The 15,425-nt window shown below is 38.0% G+C and overlaps 1 protein-coding gene across 9 annotated transcripts in view; it reads right to left on the reverse strand.

Moving 5' to 3' along the window:
* The window catches only part of ATP11C (ATPase phospholipid transporting 11C), a 183,902-nt gene that overhangs the window by 57,232 nt on the left and 111,245 nt on the right, over positions 1 to 15,425 (reverse strand). For all 9 annotated transcript variants that reach the window (XM_036016256.1, XM_036016255.1, XM_036016252.1 and 6 more), the window contains 9 exons: positions 14,221 to 14,324; positions 12,066 to 12,116; positions 11,061 to 11,125; positions 10,662 to 10,743; positions 9,569 to 9,719; positions 8,895 to 9,092; positions 3,806 to 3,967; positions 2,955 to 3,106; positions 1,871 to 1,945 (listed from right to left, as the gene is read on the reverse strand). In XM_036016256.1, coding sequence (XP_035872149.1) covers positions 1,871 to 1,945; positions 2,955 to 3,106; positions 3,806 to 3,967; positions 8,895 to 9,092; positions 9,569 to 9,719; positions 10,662 to 10,743; positions 11,061 to 11,125; positions 12,066 to 12,116; positions 14,221 to 14,324 — 1,040 coding nt within the window. The remainder of the gene's footprint in view (positions 1 to 1,870; positions 1,946 to 2,954; positions 3,107 to 3,805; positions 3,968 to 8,894; positions 9,093 to 9,568; positions 9,720 to 10,661; positions 10,744 to 11,060; positions 11,126 to 12,065; positions 12,117 to 14,220; positions 14,325 to 15,425) is intronic.

The raw sequence follows: 15,425 nt of genomic DNA on the forward strand, positions 1-15,425 counted from the left end.
ATAAGAAAAATGAGAAAAGTAAAATACCTAGAGCACATTGGGGAAAAATAAAAGACTAGAGAAACATCTTAAGATATTCAAAAATCTTAAATGAACAGAGCTCTCCTCTTGGGGTAAGGGATGCTGGTTAAATGTACAACTGGTGATTTCCCTTGCATTTTTGGAATTTCCCAGCAGTTAGAACACGCTGTCAGAGGACACCATTGTCGGTAAGGGGTATCTGTATCCTCTTGCTATAATACTTAAAGTCGTAAGGAGAGAGTAACTACATAGGAATGGGTGACTACATAAGAATGGGTGACTACATAAGAATGGGTGACCCACCAAACCATATCTGAAGAGGTCTAGAAATTGTCCCACCCTGCCAATTACTTTAATCATCTATGGAATGCTAACTATGTGGCAGGCACACTGCTAGGTGCTGGAAAATAGACAGGAATCTGCCTGAGGCCCATCCCTCAAAGAACTCCCCATATGATAAGGGAGTGAGGGTCATGAGATGAGTACCTCCCAGTCTGCCAAATACTGTAATAAAGGAACTCACAGAGGAGAAGACATCTGAAGGAAGGCTTCCCGGAAACAGTTGTACCTTAGCTGTGTTTTCTCCAAGTGAGGTGATGAAGAAAGGGTAGCACGGTATACTAAGAGAGGGAAGCGCATGTGCAAAGGCATGGGAGCAGCACAGCACATGGACCATTGGAAGGAGGCTATAAAGCAGTTCACTGAGGCTTGAAATCTCGTTGATGGGGGAATAGTAAGAGAGCTAAGCAGGGGCTGGGAAATGAGAACACTGGGATTTTATCCTAAGAGCAATAGGAATCCACTGAAGAGTTTAAACAGTGGAATGATATGATCAGATTTGTGTGCGATGGCTGAGTTATATTAATCAAATGAAAGAATGCGAAGGGGTAAAAATAAGAGTTAATTATTAACAAAAGGTGAGGAAATAATTTTCTTGAACATAAATAACATGGATACAAAGCATTTGACCTAAAAATATTTATTACAAAGCTTGTTTTCAATGGGAGTGAAGAGGTCACTGATTTTGGCTGTGTGTGTGTCTGTGTCTGTGTTGTGTAAGATATCTGTATGTAGCATTTCATTTGGTGTTGGCCAAGACAGGGCACTCCTGTGAACTGGCTACAACCTGAACTGATGATGATTCTGGGCTCTTGGCAGTCAGGCCAAAGAGCTTTCCTCTGGCTTCTGAGCATCTCTCCCCAAAGGGGATGCATATTCCCTAAGCAGGTTTGTGAGATGGGTCTCGTGAAAAGCTGCAGGCCAGAATGTAAGCCAGATAATTAAAATGCAAGTTCTGATGAAGGAATTCAAATTAATCACAGAGCCTAATTCCAATTTGCTATTAAGCCAAGGTGGCTTTGTTTGCTGGGGGGACACGGATGCATCAGAGTACTTGTCCTGAGGCTCAACCCTGAGCATCTAGAACAAGAAAAAGCTTCTGACACTGAAGCTGCCATGACTGGCTGGGCTTGAAACAATCCCAGTTATTGGTTGGGTTCTAGACAGAAGGTTTCATGAATGTTCACTGATTTTTCTTTTTTCTTGCAGCGTGTGCTGGAAACACGAAATGGCACTTTGATTTCAGAAAGAAAAGCCCAGGCAGACTCTCATTCAGGCCACTGGACTCATATGTGAACCAAACTGGTATCATTTCTACCTCAAATCTCAGTTTCTACCATTCTGTGAAAAACGTCTTTCTCCTCCAACTACAGTTACATAAAACCCTGAACTGGGAGAGCAGAGTCCTACACTTACAGTTGCAATCAGTTTCCTTTGCTGCCCTTACTAATAAACTCAGCTAAGGTTGACTGCGGGGTTAAGACATAACAAACACACATACAGTGCTACTTACTCTTCTATTTCTTTTCTTGGGTTCTTTACTTTCATATGGCCGTTCCGAGTTCCTAAAAATGTGAACCCATACCTGTCAAAAACAATAAAAAAAACCTTTGTATGTTTCTAAAGAATGACTAATTTCCCTTGCACTGGGGTTACTTGCGATCTTTTATTCTTTTCTTCTCTTTCATATGAACTCAATCTACAACTGCATTTCACTTTACTGGCTGAGATGATAACACAGAGCAAGTCAATGCCCAGTCACAGACTGTAATCAAGAAAGAGGCAATTTGTAATTTCAGTTCTGTAACGAACACACTGGGTGACCTTTTAGCTACTTAATTATCTGGGGCCTCCTGGGTAAAATGGGACTGTTGTTCCCAAACGATATCAAAATTGCTGGGAGCACTTCAGAAATAACGCGTTGTACAAAAAGTGGCCATTGTTGCGATTTGCAAAATATAACATGAACATTTAGACTTCTGGCTAGAATACATAAATAGTACTGTAAGTTATAGCTATGCATTACTATTTTATTTTTGCTCTTAATTGTTAGGGTTTGGGAATTTTCCATAAACTTGCAGATAAAGGAGTCTGACTTTTTATTAAAGAATAAGAATATTTACAGATAAGGTTATTGAAGCAAACAGAGGGAAAAAAAAACACAACAAACTCCCGTCCTATAATTTCACTTTTTCAGGGCAAGTACAAGAAATGCCTTTTTTCACTCTTCAAAAATGCTAATGTATTCCTCTACAATTTCCCTCAGGGTTTTTAAAACAACTTTATTGAGCTATAACTGATATAGAAAGAACTGCACATATTTAATATGTGAGATTTGATGCCTTTGGACACATGCAAACACCTGTGATACTATCACCACAATTAAGGTAAGAGACATATCTGCCACCTCTCAAAGTTTCTTTTTGTCCGTTTTTTGTTGTTGTTGTTTGTGGTAAAACACTTTCTATGAGATCTTTCTCCTAACAAATACTGAAGTGCTAAAATACTGTATTGTTAACTATAGGTACAGTTTTGTACAGCACTATACAGCAGATCTGTAGAACTTACTCATCTACAATAGTGTAAGTGCTTACTTTGTAGCTCCTTTCACCAAAGCTATTTCATCTGGTGAAGAGGACAGATAGATTAATTCAGCGGATTCTGTAGCTCCATCAACAGCATCATTTGTTTTAATTTCTACAGTATGGCATAAACACAAGGCACGCAGAAAGAGCTCTTCTCGATTCTGTTAAACAGTAACAAAAAAAAAAAACCTATATTATTTTCACTTCGATCGCTTGGTAACTAGTCCATGAACAGAGATATTAATGTAAGAGAAAGTTATAACCTCTGGCAAATTGAGTTAGCAGAAATTTATAAATTCTTAATACTCAATTGAGCTATATATTCTCTTAGTACCTAACAGCACTCCTGGTTCTCAGCGAACATACCCTAAGGGCTGTGTTAACTCATTCAGGTTAGTGTAACTCCAGCTAACACCAAAGCAGTGACTTCTTCATGGCCTAAAAGAGTTCATTCATTATCTAATTCACAATCTGGCAGTAGCTCAGGCACAGGGAACTCTGGTTCATTTAATGTCTAGATACTCCCGGGACTTGAATGACTTGAATGATTTGAACAGACACCATTTTTGGAGCAGCTCAGATTTTAAAGACAAAGCACAAAAATTACAACCACACAGACAGGGCAGTGAAAGTTTTACCCAAATGCAGTTTCCCATAATTCTCTCTACTTATAAATTCTACAATACCTGTTTACAAATTCCAGAGATGTTAGTAAAACAAGAAAGGTGAAATGAGAGAACAAATGGTTATTCAAAAGTCTATGTCACAGGCCCAAATTCTTCATTTCTATTCTGCAGGGTTAACACAGGCATACATAGATTGATTTCTGAAGGTAAAATGGTAATGAAGAAAAATGCCACCTTATCTGCTTTGTCAAAGTATGCTAAGGGTCCATCAGTCTGAGAGAGTCCATCAGTATCCTGAGTTACACCTTTATACTTGTGCCCATCTATGCAGCATTCAATGAATTCCATGCTGTTTTCAGTGAGTGTTCCAGTTTTATCTGTAAATACATAGTCCACCTAAAAACAAGGACACAAACATACATTTTAACTCTGTTCAGTGTGATTAGTTTGTAGCTGGGTATAAGGCAGAGCAAATTCCATACTCATAGAAAACACCTTTTCTAAGACTCCTTGTCAAATGCCAGGAAGTTACAGAAACAATATTGTCAAATGAATGAGAAATGAGTGAGTATTTTTAAAGACAACAAAACAGTATCACATGTCTGAGGTAGATCTACTCAAATATAGATGGTTAATAGAAAAAAAGAATGTGTCTGTCTATTTTATCAAAGAACCCTTCAATTTAATACTTACTCATTGTGATGTAAAGAAGTTACATAAGAACAGTCAATTTTCCAAGGGGAAAAGAAGAACATACTGACCACTTATCTGATGCGTGCACACATTTGTGCAACCACCCACCCAAATATATAAATATATTTGACCGGAACCTGAAGTAACTGGGATATGATAAAACTTTTCCTTAAAAAGTAAAATATTCTATCAATATGCTGGATTGACATAAAATGTACTGTTTCATACAACATGTATAAGAGCTACAAAATATAGATGGGACAGGGGAGATGATAATGTTAAGTTACTTGACCAAGAGACACAGTAAGTCAATAATGATCAAAAACATAATTGAAATTTCTTTTCATGTACCATATATATTTTCAGATACATCTCAGAAAAGTTTCCAAACAAAAAAAGCAGAGTTTTATGATAGGTTGAAGTATAATATAAGCACATTTTCATAAATAATGGGAAAAATAAGCTACAAAGTAAATTTTCCATGTGAAATAAGTCATTTTGAGCATTTCTATTTTATCTCAGTTTTTTATCTCTTCTATTTATAACATCTGGCTTTTGGAAACCCACAATTTTATCGTCCTTTTGGCAATTTATGCTTAAATAGTTAAAATTATGGGCTGACAGGAAAAAGCATAAGCCCAAGATTAAGGTTTCTATTATGTAAAGGAGAAAGAGAGGAACTCCAGAAGTAGTTGCTTTCTAATTATTTTTCAAAGCTTTTTACGTTAGCAGCACTGGTACAAATATAGCATTCCAATCTTCTTTTTTTTTTTTTTTTTTACCTCTTAGCTAGCCAAGTTTGAATTCTCTCTTTAAATTAATCCAAGTGGTATTATTCCTGTGTTGTTAGATTTCTTCCAGTTAAATGAAAAGTCTTTGGGGCTCTTTTCCTGATCAAAATTATTAACTTTCCTTTTCCCCTAAAGGTTACCCTTGCTTATCATACTTCCTGTGCTAGGGTGAACATTAAGTAACTCATTAGGAAACCTTTTATGAGTGTCAAAGGTGGTCATTTTAAAAATATAAAGTGTGACTGTTTGCAGATATAGAATAGGTTGCATGGTATGCCTCTGCATACAGTAACTCTCAAAGGGATAGGCCAATAAACTATAACCTAATATAGTAATGATCAAACCGTAGTGTGCATCACACTTACTTGGAAGGACTTATTGAAACTCAGATCGATGGGCTCTATCCCCAGAGTTTCTAATTCAGTAGCTCTAGGACAGGGTTGGTTAATGTGAATTTCTAGCAATTCATCAAGTGATGTTAATGCTGCTAGCTCCAAGATCATACTAGAGAATCACTACTCTAACATACACCTTATACTCAGGAAAGGGGGAGGAGAGGATTGACCGTTAATAAAAAGTAGGTATTCTCATATTAAAGGAAGACAGACGGCTGAAGAGTGGTAGACTGCTGTTTGCCTCTGACTCTCAACAGCCTCTTCCTCTTTAATTGTGTGTTTGAACCATGGAAAAAGACCCCTCTCTATCAACAGGCTCAAACCCATCACTTCATGGATGGAAAACCTAAAGTGAGATAGGTGTTCTAAGGTAGAAAGACTCAGAACTGAAGGTTGAACGTATACAATTGCCTATTTCATAGTTCAAAACTGGTCAACAATGTTTAATCTAAAGGAACACTTAGAATGGAGTGTGGCTCTAGCACCTACTAACTTTGAGACCTTGGGGGAAATTCTCTTCATTTCTCTGAACTATAAACATTAGCCTTAAGGAACTAAACCTGCTGCAAAAGGCTATACAGAATACAAAATAAAGCTTGACAATAAATATGTTGGTAAACTATGACGTGTTATACAGATGCTGACTGTCACTGCTATCGACTTAAGCAAAATTGAACATACTGGACTCTCTGCATCATCCCACCCTCCCTAATTTTTCTGAACTATTATGATCATATTGCTATAGTTAGGTACGATATGTGAATTTCTCCAACTAAATGGTGCAAAATTTGAGGGTTTCTTGTTTATTATATAAAAATAACCACCAATACCAAGAACATATCCTACATACGTAGGATATGTTCTACATATCCTGCATATCCTATCTACATATCCTTCTACATACGTAGAAGTTCAATACGTATCAATGGATTGAATTGTTGGCATCAGAGTACATCCTCAGATGCACCATTAAGCATGGCTGCAAGACTGGGAAGGGATATGACAAAGGAGGCTATCCCCATGGTGTTTTTTTCAAGACAGGTTGACACCATTTGGTAGTTGAAAAGACTGATGTCTGATTATAAAAGGCACCAACTGAACTGGGTGAGCAGTCTACTTCTTTCTGTTTCTGAAGTAACACCCTGCCCTAAACATATCTCCCTATTTTTAAAAATAGTAATGTGGGTCATTCTTAAAAAGGTTACGCCAAGTGTTTGCGATGGTGTTGATGAAAACTAATTGACGCTGCTTTTAACAACATACAAAGCCCTCTATATCTTAAATTATGACTCATCAAAGAGAAAACTGATTATATTGCATTTTGTGTGTGATGTTCCACTGAAAGCTACATGATTTAAGAAACTATTTCAAGACTTCTTTGCCATTTTCACTTGGGGAGTTTCTACATATGTAAGCTGATAATGATGGCAAGTTGTTTTTTTTTTTCCCCACTGCATAAATTGAGGTGGTGGTCTGGTTATATAAAGCAAATGACAATAACACTCAAAAAGCAGGTTTTGTTTGGAGGTGGGTGAAATGAGGACGGTAGTTTCTTTTCAAGGATCAAATTTACCAGATCATCACCAAAAGCTCCACTTTACCTTCTGCAGTGTGAATACAGTCTAAATGATAGGGATTACATTCCCATAGGTAACATGGAACCTGCTGAGGTGGAGATCTGAAAGGAACAGATTAAGAGTCTTATCTAGTGGAACCTGCCTGGATATCCTGCCTGTTTCTGGTGGGCAATAGGCACCGTATGTGGAATGATGGCTGTTTAATCTGCAGTAGCCCGAGCCTCACTAGCCATGTTCACCTTTGGGTAGGTTAATCCACATAGCCAAGCACTGAATATGCTCAACTGAATCAGCTGTCAGGCACTGACCAGTGTGACTGAGCTCATTGGGCATTGTCCTGCAAATGGTGTCCGGTTTGATTCTCGGTCAGGGCACTTGCCTGGTTTGTGGGTTCGGTCCCCAGTCAGGGCACGTGCGAGAGGCAACTGATCAATGTTTCTCTTTCACATTGATCTTTCCCTCTCTTTCTCTCTCCCTTCCCCTTTCTCTAAAAACAAATAAACTCTTTTTTAAAAAATGTCAGTTGTCAGGAAAAAGTTCCCCAGAGATGGTTTGCAATTTAATTTTTGTTTTTCATGCAAAAATGCTGCTAATTAATGCTTTTTATAGGAACCAGAGTAGTTTTGCTCATATACCTCTGTCCCTGATGAAAATTTGCAGTTTGTAAAAGGCTAAGGTCAGTTGTTGCAGCTGTAATCACTTACAAAAGAATCTTCTGGGAACTGTATCTAAGGGGAAAGCATTCATTCATTCATTTCTTGTTGTATCCTTAGTGATTTAGTATCATTGTGGGTTGCAGACTCCATGGTTCGGAATCCTGGAGTCCTGAAGTCAGGTTTCAACAAAATTATATCTGGAGAATTTTTTCACTCTTGTGACTGGAGCTGTCAAGAGGGTACTTCGGTTTATGTAAAGGCTGTGTAAAGAACAGAAATAGACAGCGGGGGTGGAGGGGGACTAAATTCAGGAAGAGAGTTTTGAAATGTAGATGCAAATTGGCACCATTTAAAACAAGTGTGAGGCCCTGTTCCAGCCACACAGTTCCATTAACTGAATTTGCATCTCACAGTCACAGGAATGACATTTCCACATCCCTGACATTCTAAATATCATGAGAACCAAATGCAGCCAAAAACTTCCCTGAGCTTGTGAAGATCATTGTGTGACACAGTAAATTGAGACAAAGGGGAAAAACTCTCTCAGTACTGATAAGAAAAGCACCTAAGAAATTGTCACCTGAAAAACTACAGCTAGACTGCATTGCATGGGAAAACAAATCCACTCGGGTCAGAAACAAGGTCACAGCCTGGGCTACGTTGGTATGGAAAGCAAAAAGCATTTTGAGGAGTGCATGCCCTCACATTTTTCCTTCATTTAAATGTTTGAACTAGGATAAACAACCGCTTCTAGGTCCATATTCCATCTGACCAGAAATGTACTAAGAAAATGTCAATAGGACAATGCTGGTCAATCTAATTTATGGAACAAAAATGCATTTATAAAATTGCTTTATTTACTACCCCATATTCTATCCACAAATGGTTAGAGTTGGTGCTGAAGACTACATGTTTCCTGTTCCAAAAGCAATAACCCATAACCTGACAGCATCACCAGGTGAGTTTTAGAGAGAATTTCTTTAACATTCAAATTCAAAACATAAATTGAAGTCTTTACCAAAAATGCCAGTAAAATGACTGATGGTATAGTTATGAAAACACTGTGCACCTTCATTGCATGTCTGTATAAAAGTTTTTCTCTCTGAATCACATTCCCAAATGTGAAATGCTTACATATATTGGTAATCCAGACTACGATAAAAAGATATTTTAACTATGTTAACTTATTTTAAGTAAAAATAAGTTCTAACCTGACCAAGTTCTTCATTAAGGTCTGATGTGTTAACCAGGGCTCCTTCATTAATTTCTTCATCATAAAAGTCTTTATCCCATGCAATGAAGAAGGAGCCCAAGAATTTCTGCATTTCTACTGTGACGTACATGGAGACAGGGATGATAAAGTTGAATAGAACCATAAATGAGAGGAAGTCGGTGAACATTTTCAAAACCTAAAACAAATAGTTAATGTTAATTAGATGCAGAGTTCCATTAAACAAGTGTAATATAAAAAACTAGGTAACTTTCTATCTTTCACTTCAATGCTGAAAGCACTGTTCATGCTATAAAGACAAAACTTCCTGAAGACACTAACTAGATCATTGGTCAAGATGATTATCACAGGATGTGAAAACACCCTCGATTGTCATTCTTCTTCCATAAGTGTACATTTTGACTCCATACTTTTTTACATCCTTGTTGTCTGCTCCTCTTACCGCAAGACAGGAATGCAAGAGCAAAGTTTACATGTTGGCATTCATTACAGTCCTTGCATAATAAACCACAAACTTGTATTATATATTAACACGCCAGCTTCTTGCCCCAATTACTTAAAACTCAAAGGCATCATTATCTGAGCAGCATTTCAATAAAGGGTGGCATGGTCAGAAAGTGCTATAGTTAAAATTTTCAGCATAAAACAAATTACCTTCAAAGTATCCCGCTCTTTCTGGGTCTTTTGGTTATACCAAGGTTCATCATTATATGGCGTACTTTGCCAAACATACTTTAGAGTAGTGCATACTGCAGCTTTGGTCAGTAAGATAAATAAATACACAATCAAGAAGAGATTAATGGACCTGGAAAATAAGATATTATGGGTTGAAAAACCATCTAGTTACTTAAGATATCAACCAGGTGTAAATTAAACTATTCAGTTTTCTAAAGCTTCTCCTGTCTATGTTGTGTGACCACAGCACAAGCCTCTAAGTATGTATGAACCTTGGTTATCACTGGTGGAGTGTTAGTCTCAAGTGGTAAAATGGAAAAGCCATGCCTGACCTGTATGTTGGTGACCAGTGCTCCCCAAAGTGCAATGGCTGACTAGCTTAACCCGCCTTTAGTAAGGATCCTATAAAATGATAGGACACAGGCGCGCGCACACAGCATTACCTACTCAACCCCAATAGGAGGAGTAGGTTGTCTCTGTTTCCCTGAATCCTCAAGATTTGGAGCATGGGGTGCGAAAGCAAATGTGAAATTCTCAAGCTCACAGCGGATCCTTTTAGTCTGTAAGTAGAGCTATGGGGAGGGTGTCACTGATGGGCTGGGTATCCATGCCAACAATAGTTAGGTCCAGGCCAGCGTCAACTGGCTTAAAGTGCTGCTGGGTTCCACTTCAACATTTGCCCAGAGACTATCATCTATGTTGTAGAAACTCCTTAAATATAACAACTAACATAACAACATCATCCAGAAGTAAATAGAATACATTTACATATCAACTAAGCTATGCCTTTTCGTAGCTATGTGAGCTTAGGTAAGTCACTTATCTCTGAGATGATTTCTTCATCTGTGAAGTGAATGGGCTAACAGGAATTACTTCATAGAGCTGCTTAGAGTATTAAACAAAATCAGAAATACAAATCATTGTGTACAGTTTCTGGTAACATTAAAAGTGCTCAAAATGGTAGCTGCTATTATAATTGACATTGTTTTTTTCATTAGAGTTCTTATTGGAATTCTTGTGAAGGAACTACCCCAGTTCAAGAACAACTAAAGAAATTGTGGTGCACACTAACTTTTCAACAGCAGAACGTTTCTGACATTTCCCTTGGTAGTTCAAAGCCATTTTGGTTTCCATCCCTGTGTAAACAGCAACTCCTAAGGAATAACAGAATAAAATGAAAACTAAGTTACAACCAACTCCCCACGTCCCTGGATCTATGCATTTTTTTCATCCTATAAAAGTAGGAATTTTAAACCCTCTTGTATTCAACAGTTGATATCATTTATAGTATAATTTTAATTCTACATAATATGTCATCCTTCAAGTTGGTTTACTATCTTATAAATTCTCAATATCGAAAAATAAGCTACGATTCAGTGGCAAATATCTATGTTCAATTTTTAACATGTACTCTTCAGGCACAGACTTTATAAAGTGTATTTCTGATAAGTATATCTTAAAAATTGTTCACCATATATCTTCTTGGTATTTTTCAGTGTAGCTCCTTTCAATAAGAGATTTTCAGGACCCAAAGACCTAAATAAAAAAATGAACACCACTAAATTAAAAAATGAACAACCCAATAAATAGCACCATCAACTTTGGGGACATATTTTCCCCATATATCTATGTCCTGGGTTCAGAATGTATTTGTCTACTTGTACCATATGCTTACTCCCCAGGACCAGCTGAAAGATCCTTCCCTATGAAGTTACTTGAAGATACAGCACAGGGAAAAGCACTATACAGGAGTAGCCACTAACACACAGAGGTAAAGAGATATAAAAGGGTTATGAGCCATAGACAACAAGACCAGAACAGGACAAAGTAGCAGACAGCAAGACACAGGAAGAGGTGACAGACAAAAGACTGGGGAGGCAAATGTCGAGGTGGAAAAGACACACTGACATATTTAGAGAGAGGAGAGTAAACCCGCCTTTGGGGGGATCATTGGGCAACCAGGCGTTTCTTTTACTTCCATTTGAGTATGGTATAAAGGCCAAGTGGAAAAGTTGAGGTACTGGATGATAAAAGAGGGGGAAAAACACCCCTTTTTATAGGAATTGCTTTGGTATAAATGATTAGCCTTTCGTTTTACTGAAGCCTATGTATTCTCCCAGCACTTTATCCACTGCCCATACCCACAATGACTCTCCCTTAAACCACTGAACAACCAAGGACAATACAGCGCCTAGAAGAGATCTGGGAATATCAAAGTGTCTGGAGCTCTGCAATTCTGGGAACCTCCGGCATCACTTCTAATACCACCCTCTTCCAGGACACACACACTCCACAGAAGAGCCCCTACCAGTGAAAGGGTTGGTTACTTAAGACCCTCTAGTGGGATACTGGCTAGTTACTCCAGATTTATTCACCTTCACATCTCTCTTTATAAAAAATGTATTTGGCCATTTTAATGGGCTTAAAAGTGAAGCATCCCCCACTGCAGGACAGATGAAAGGAATAGCAAACTAACCTCGCAACAGCCTCATTGCTATTATTATAAATACTGATGCGCCCAACAAATCTGCAAATAGAAGACAACAGCAAATGAGTTTTCTATATCCAGGTAAAACCTATATATCACAAAAATGAAAACGGATCAAAATATAAAGAATGCAAAAGAGATAAGCCTCAGAACTATGAATGCCCATTATATTTCTGGAAAAGTTATGAAATAATGGCAAGGAGTTTTACATTTTAACCCACTTCTTAAAATAATATTCTAAGAACACAAATATTCTAAATTGGTTCTCAGGATCTCCTTGGCATTTTATATGCATATAACATCCCTCTCATTTATACTTATATATTCATGTGAAGAAAGTTTTCTGGTGCTAACACAACTTTCAAACCCATTATTTAGTTCAGTAGTTCTTTTGCTTGAGCATGCATCAGAATCACTGGAGGGCTTATACTAAACTACAGATTTCTGGGGCCCCTACCCAAGATTATGATTCAGGCAATAATTTGCATTCCCAACTGGTTCCTAAGTGATGCTGATGCTGCTGGCCTGAACAAGCCTTTGAGAACCATGGCATTAGTTTTAGCCAGTGAACCCTTGACTACTATCTTGGAAAATTCCAACTGTCTTGCAGCTGATGTCATTACTGAGCTTGATCCAATCACTTAATATGGGTAGACATATATAATCTGCATTTCTGAAAGAACGGGATAAAAAGGTCTAATTCCTCCTTAACAAGTGTTGTAGTTTATAATCTGCATTATATTTTGTCAGAAAAAAATGAAAATTACTACTGTATTCCAAAATATGAAGCTCTGCTAGTTCATTCATCATATATTAATTGTGCAGGTACTGTACGAGGTGCTAGAGATACACTAATGAGTAAGAAAGACATTACTTGCCCTAAGACAGACAAGCAGGCAATTTCAAAGTAAGTGATCACACCACCAGGGCAGTGAAAGTACAAGGCACTCTGAAGTCACATAGTAAGGGCACTCAATCTAGTCTAGAGAATTAGGAATAACCTTCCCTGACCTAAAAAAATTCTCCTTCATATTTAAGGTAACTAGGGCTTGAGGAGTTGCCCTGTAAGTATGCAAGGATGTGTATTTGTCTCTAGTTCAGCCAGTCCCTTTTCTGTGATTCCATGGACCTTTGAATTCACCTCTCTTACCTCACTGTACTGTAAGTCTAGCTTTACTGTTTTATCTCCTTTGCAAACTGTGAGCTCCTTGTAGGCAGGGCACAGCTGTTTTGCTTTGTGGTCCTAGTTCCTAATATCAAGGTGGATACAGAAGAAGGGAAAGAGGGTAGAAGGGAGGGCACTGTTCTTGTAATAAGACCACTACTGGTATTTTGTTTCTCCACTACTGAGCATTCATACAAGCTACATCCAATCACCTGACCCATTATGACCATCAGCATTCATCACCGAGATGACTGGAATAGGTAGTGGATGCCCCATCTGTAATGGTGTAATATAATGAAAGTAATTGGTACACCTGGGGAAAAACCTGTTGCTCGACCTGAGCTGATACCATGTTCTAATCAACCAAACTGACCAGCTTAAAAATCAAATTCCAAATTCCTGACAACCCAGTTACTGTTCATCAGCAAATCTACTCCAGAAAGCCTAAGTGTAGTAAAATAGAGGACACCACACCATTATACTACTCCCTTTACTTAACTGTTCACTGTGGACCCCTCACCAAAAGAGCTTATCTGAAACATGCAGTTCATCATCATCATCACATAAAAGGATAGAGTGTCTACTGATTCCATGGCTCCACACCCCCTTCTATCTTTGATGTAAGAAGACACACAAAGTGGTTTATTTGTTTTAGTTATCTCTGGTTAATGCATGAGTTTGGTAGGCCAGTCTTACAGGATAATATCATTTTAACATTTGATGGATGGCCATGTTTACAAATAACAAAAATAAAAGAAAAATCAAAAGTGAAAACAGATGCTTGAGCCCATAATGATTTATCTTGGGCTGGTAGTGAACAAGGCTGCTCTGATTCATTTCCCTGCCAGAAGGAAGGAATAGCTCATGAAAACACAAAGGAGAGGAGGCTGGTAAGTGGTGGGTGTTTCTTTGCGATACTGGTGGCAAAGATAGGCAGAGCCAACAGACAGTACTAAAATGAAACCAGGTGATGTTTACTTGTAGAGGTCAGGTTGAGGCTGTTCGCATTCAATGGCTGCTCGGAGGGTTTCAATGGATTCAGCTGTCCATAGTCCAACGGTATCACGCACTGCATAATGCGTCTAGATGGAAGCAGAAGAAAAAGCAAACCCAAGAAAGTATTTCTTTTCATAATCATACACCCACCTGACTCCAGAGACACAGTATGTTTTAGTAAGAGGCCCTGGCAGAATAATACAAGTACTGAGGCACATTTCCAACTAACTTAAAGCCTCAAAATATATTACAAATAATGAGAAAGACAACCCTGCTGCAAGGGGATTCCAAAGATAATAATAAAAAAACTAAAAGCTTTTATTGGTACTGATAGCAGAGAGAATTCCATTTGCAGCATGTATGTAGTTAACTGAAACCCCCATAAAAATTTAATGCATTCATTTTTACTGAGACCTATTATTTTGCTCACTCTAGTGTATGGTGACATAAATACCCACATATGAATTAAACCCCTTTTGGCCATAAGACTGCTAACATCTTGCCAACAGAAAGAAAAAATCATTAATAGTTTCATTACACAAACAGCATAATTAATGATCTTGAAAATGCTCAAAGTAGCTACATTTCATATAAGGAGCAGGAAGATGATGTGTCTTGCTTTAGTCTGACAGAATATTCGACTAGTGTGTATCATGTACTTGATTTACCCAGAACTCAAGGCAGCCTCCAGTGAACCCATTTATAAATCATCAAAGAAAGGCTGACACAGACTCAAAGACTGCACCACATCCACCGAAGGGAAAGCTGTTGCATAGTCTCTGGGGAATATTATGGAACTGCCTGAGCTGTATTTAAAACTCTCTCCTGACTTTGAAAACCTTTGTACTTTCGGCTGATTTGATTGGATCCACTTAACAACGTTTTCCCCTTTCAGGGAATCTTTAGGTAGATTTCTTGATTTTTATCTTGACATTCCCTTGAACACAAGTTTGTTTTTGAACAGTTTAAATGGGACTAGTTTATCACCATACCCTGGAAGTATAGAAGGTAGTCATCTAAGGCATTTATGGTCCTTTTTCTTATACTGAGTCCTGGTACTCAACTCCAGATGGAATAAACAAAGGAGAACTCTCAAGTATACACACAGAGGTGAGCATATTAGTATCATTTCTTAAAGGCAGCATGTAGAGAACACATTCATACCCCACGGAACTCTGGATGATGAC

This window comes from Phyllostomus discolor, chromosome X, assembly GCF_004126475.2.
Source record: "Phyllostomus discolor isolate MPI-MPIP mPhyDis1 chromosome X, mPhyDis1.pri.v3, whole genome shotgun sequence".
NCBI classification, from domain to species: domain Eukaryota; kingdom Metazoa; phylum Chordata; class Mammalia; order Chiroptera; family Phyllostomidae; genus Phyllostomus; species Phyllostomus discolor.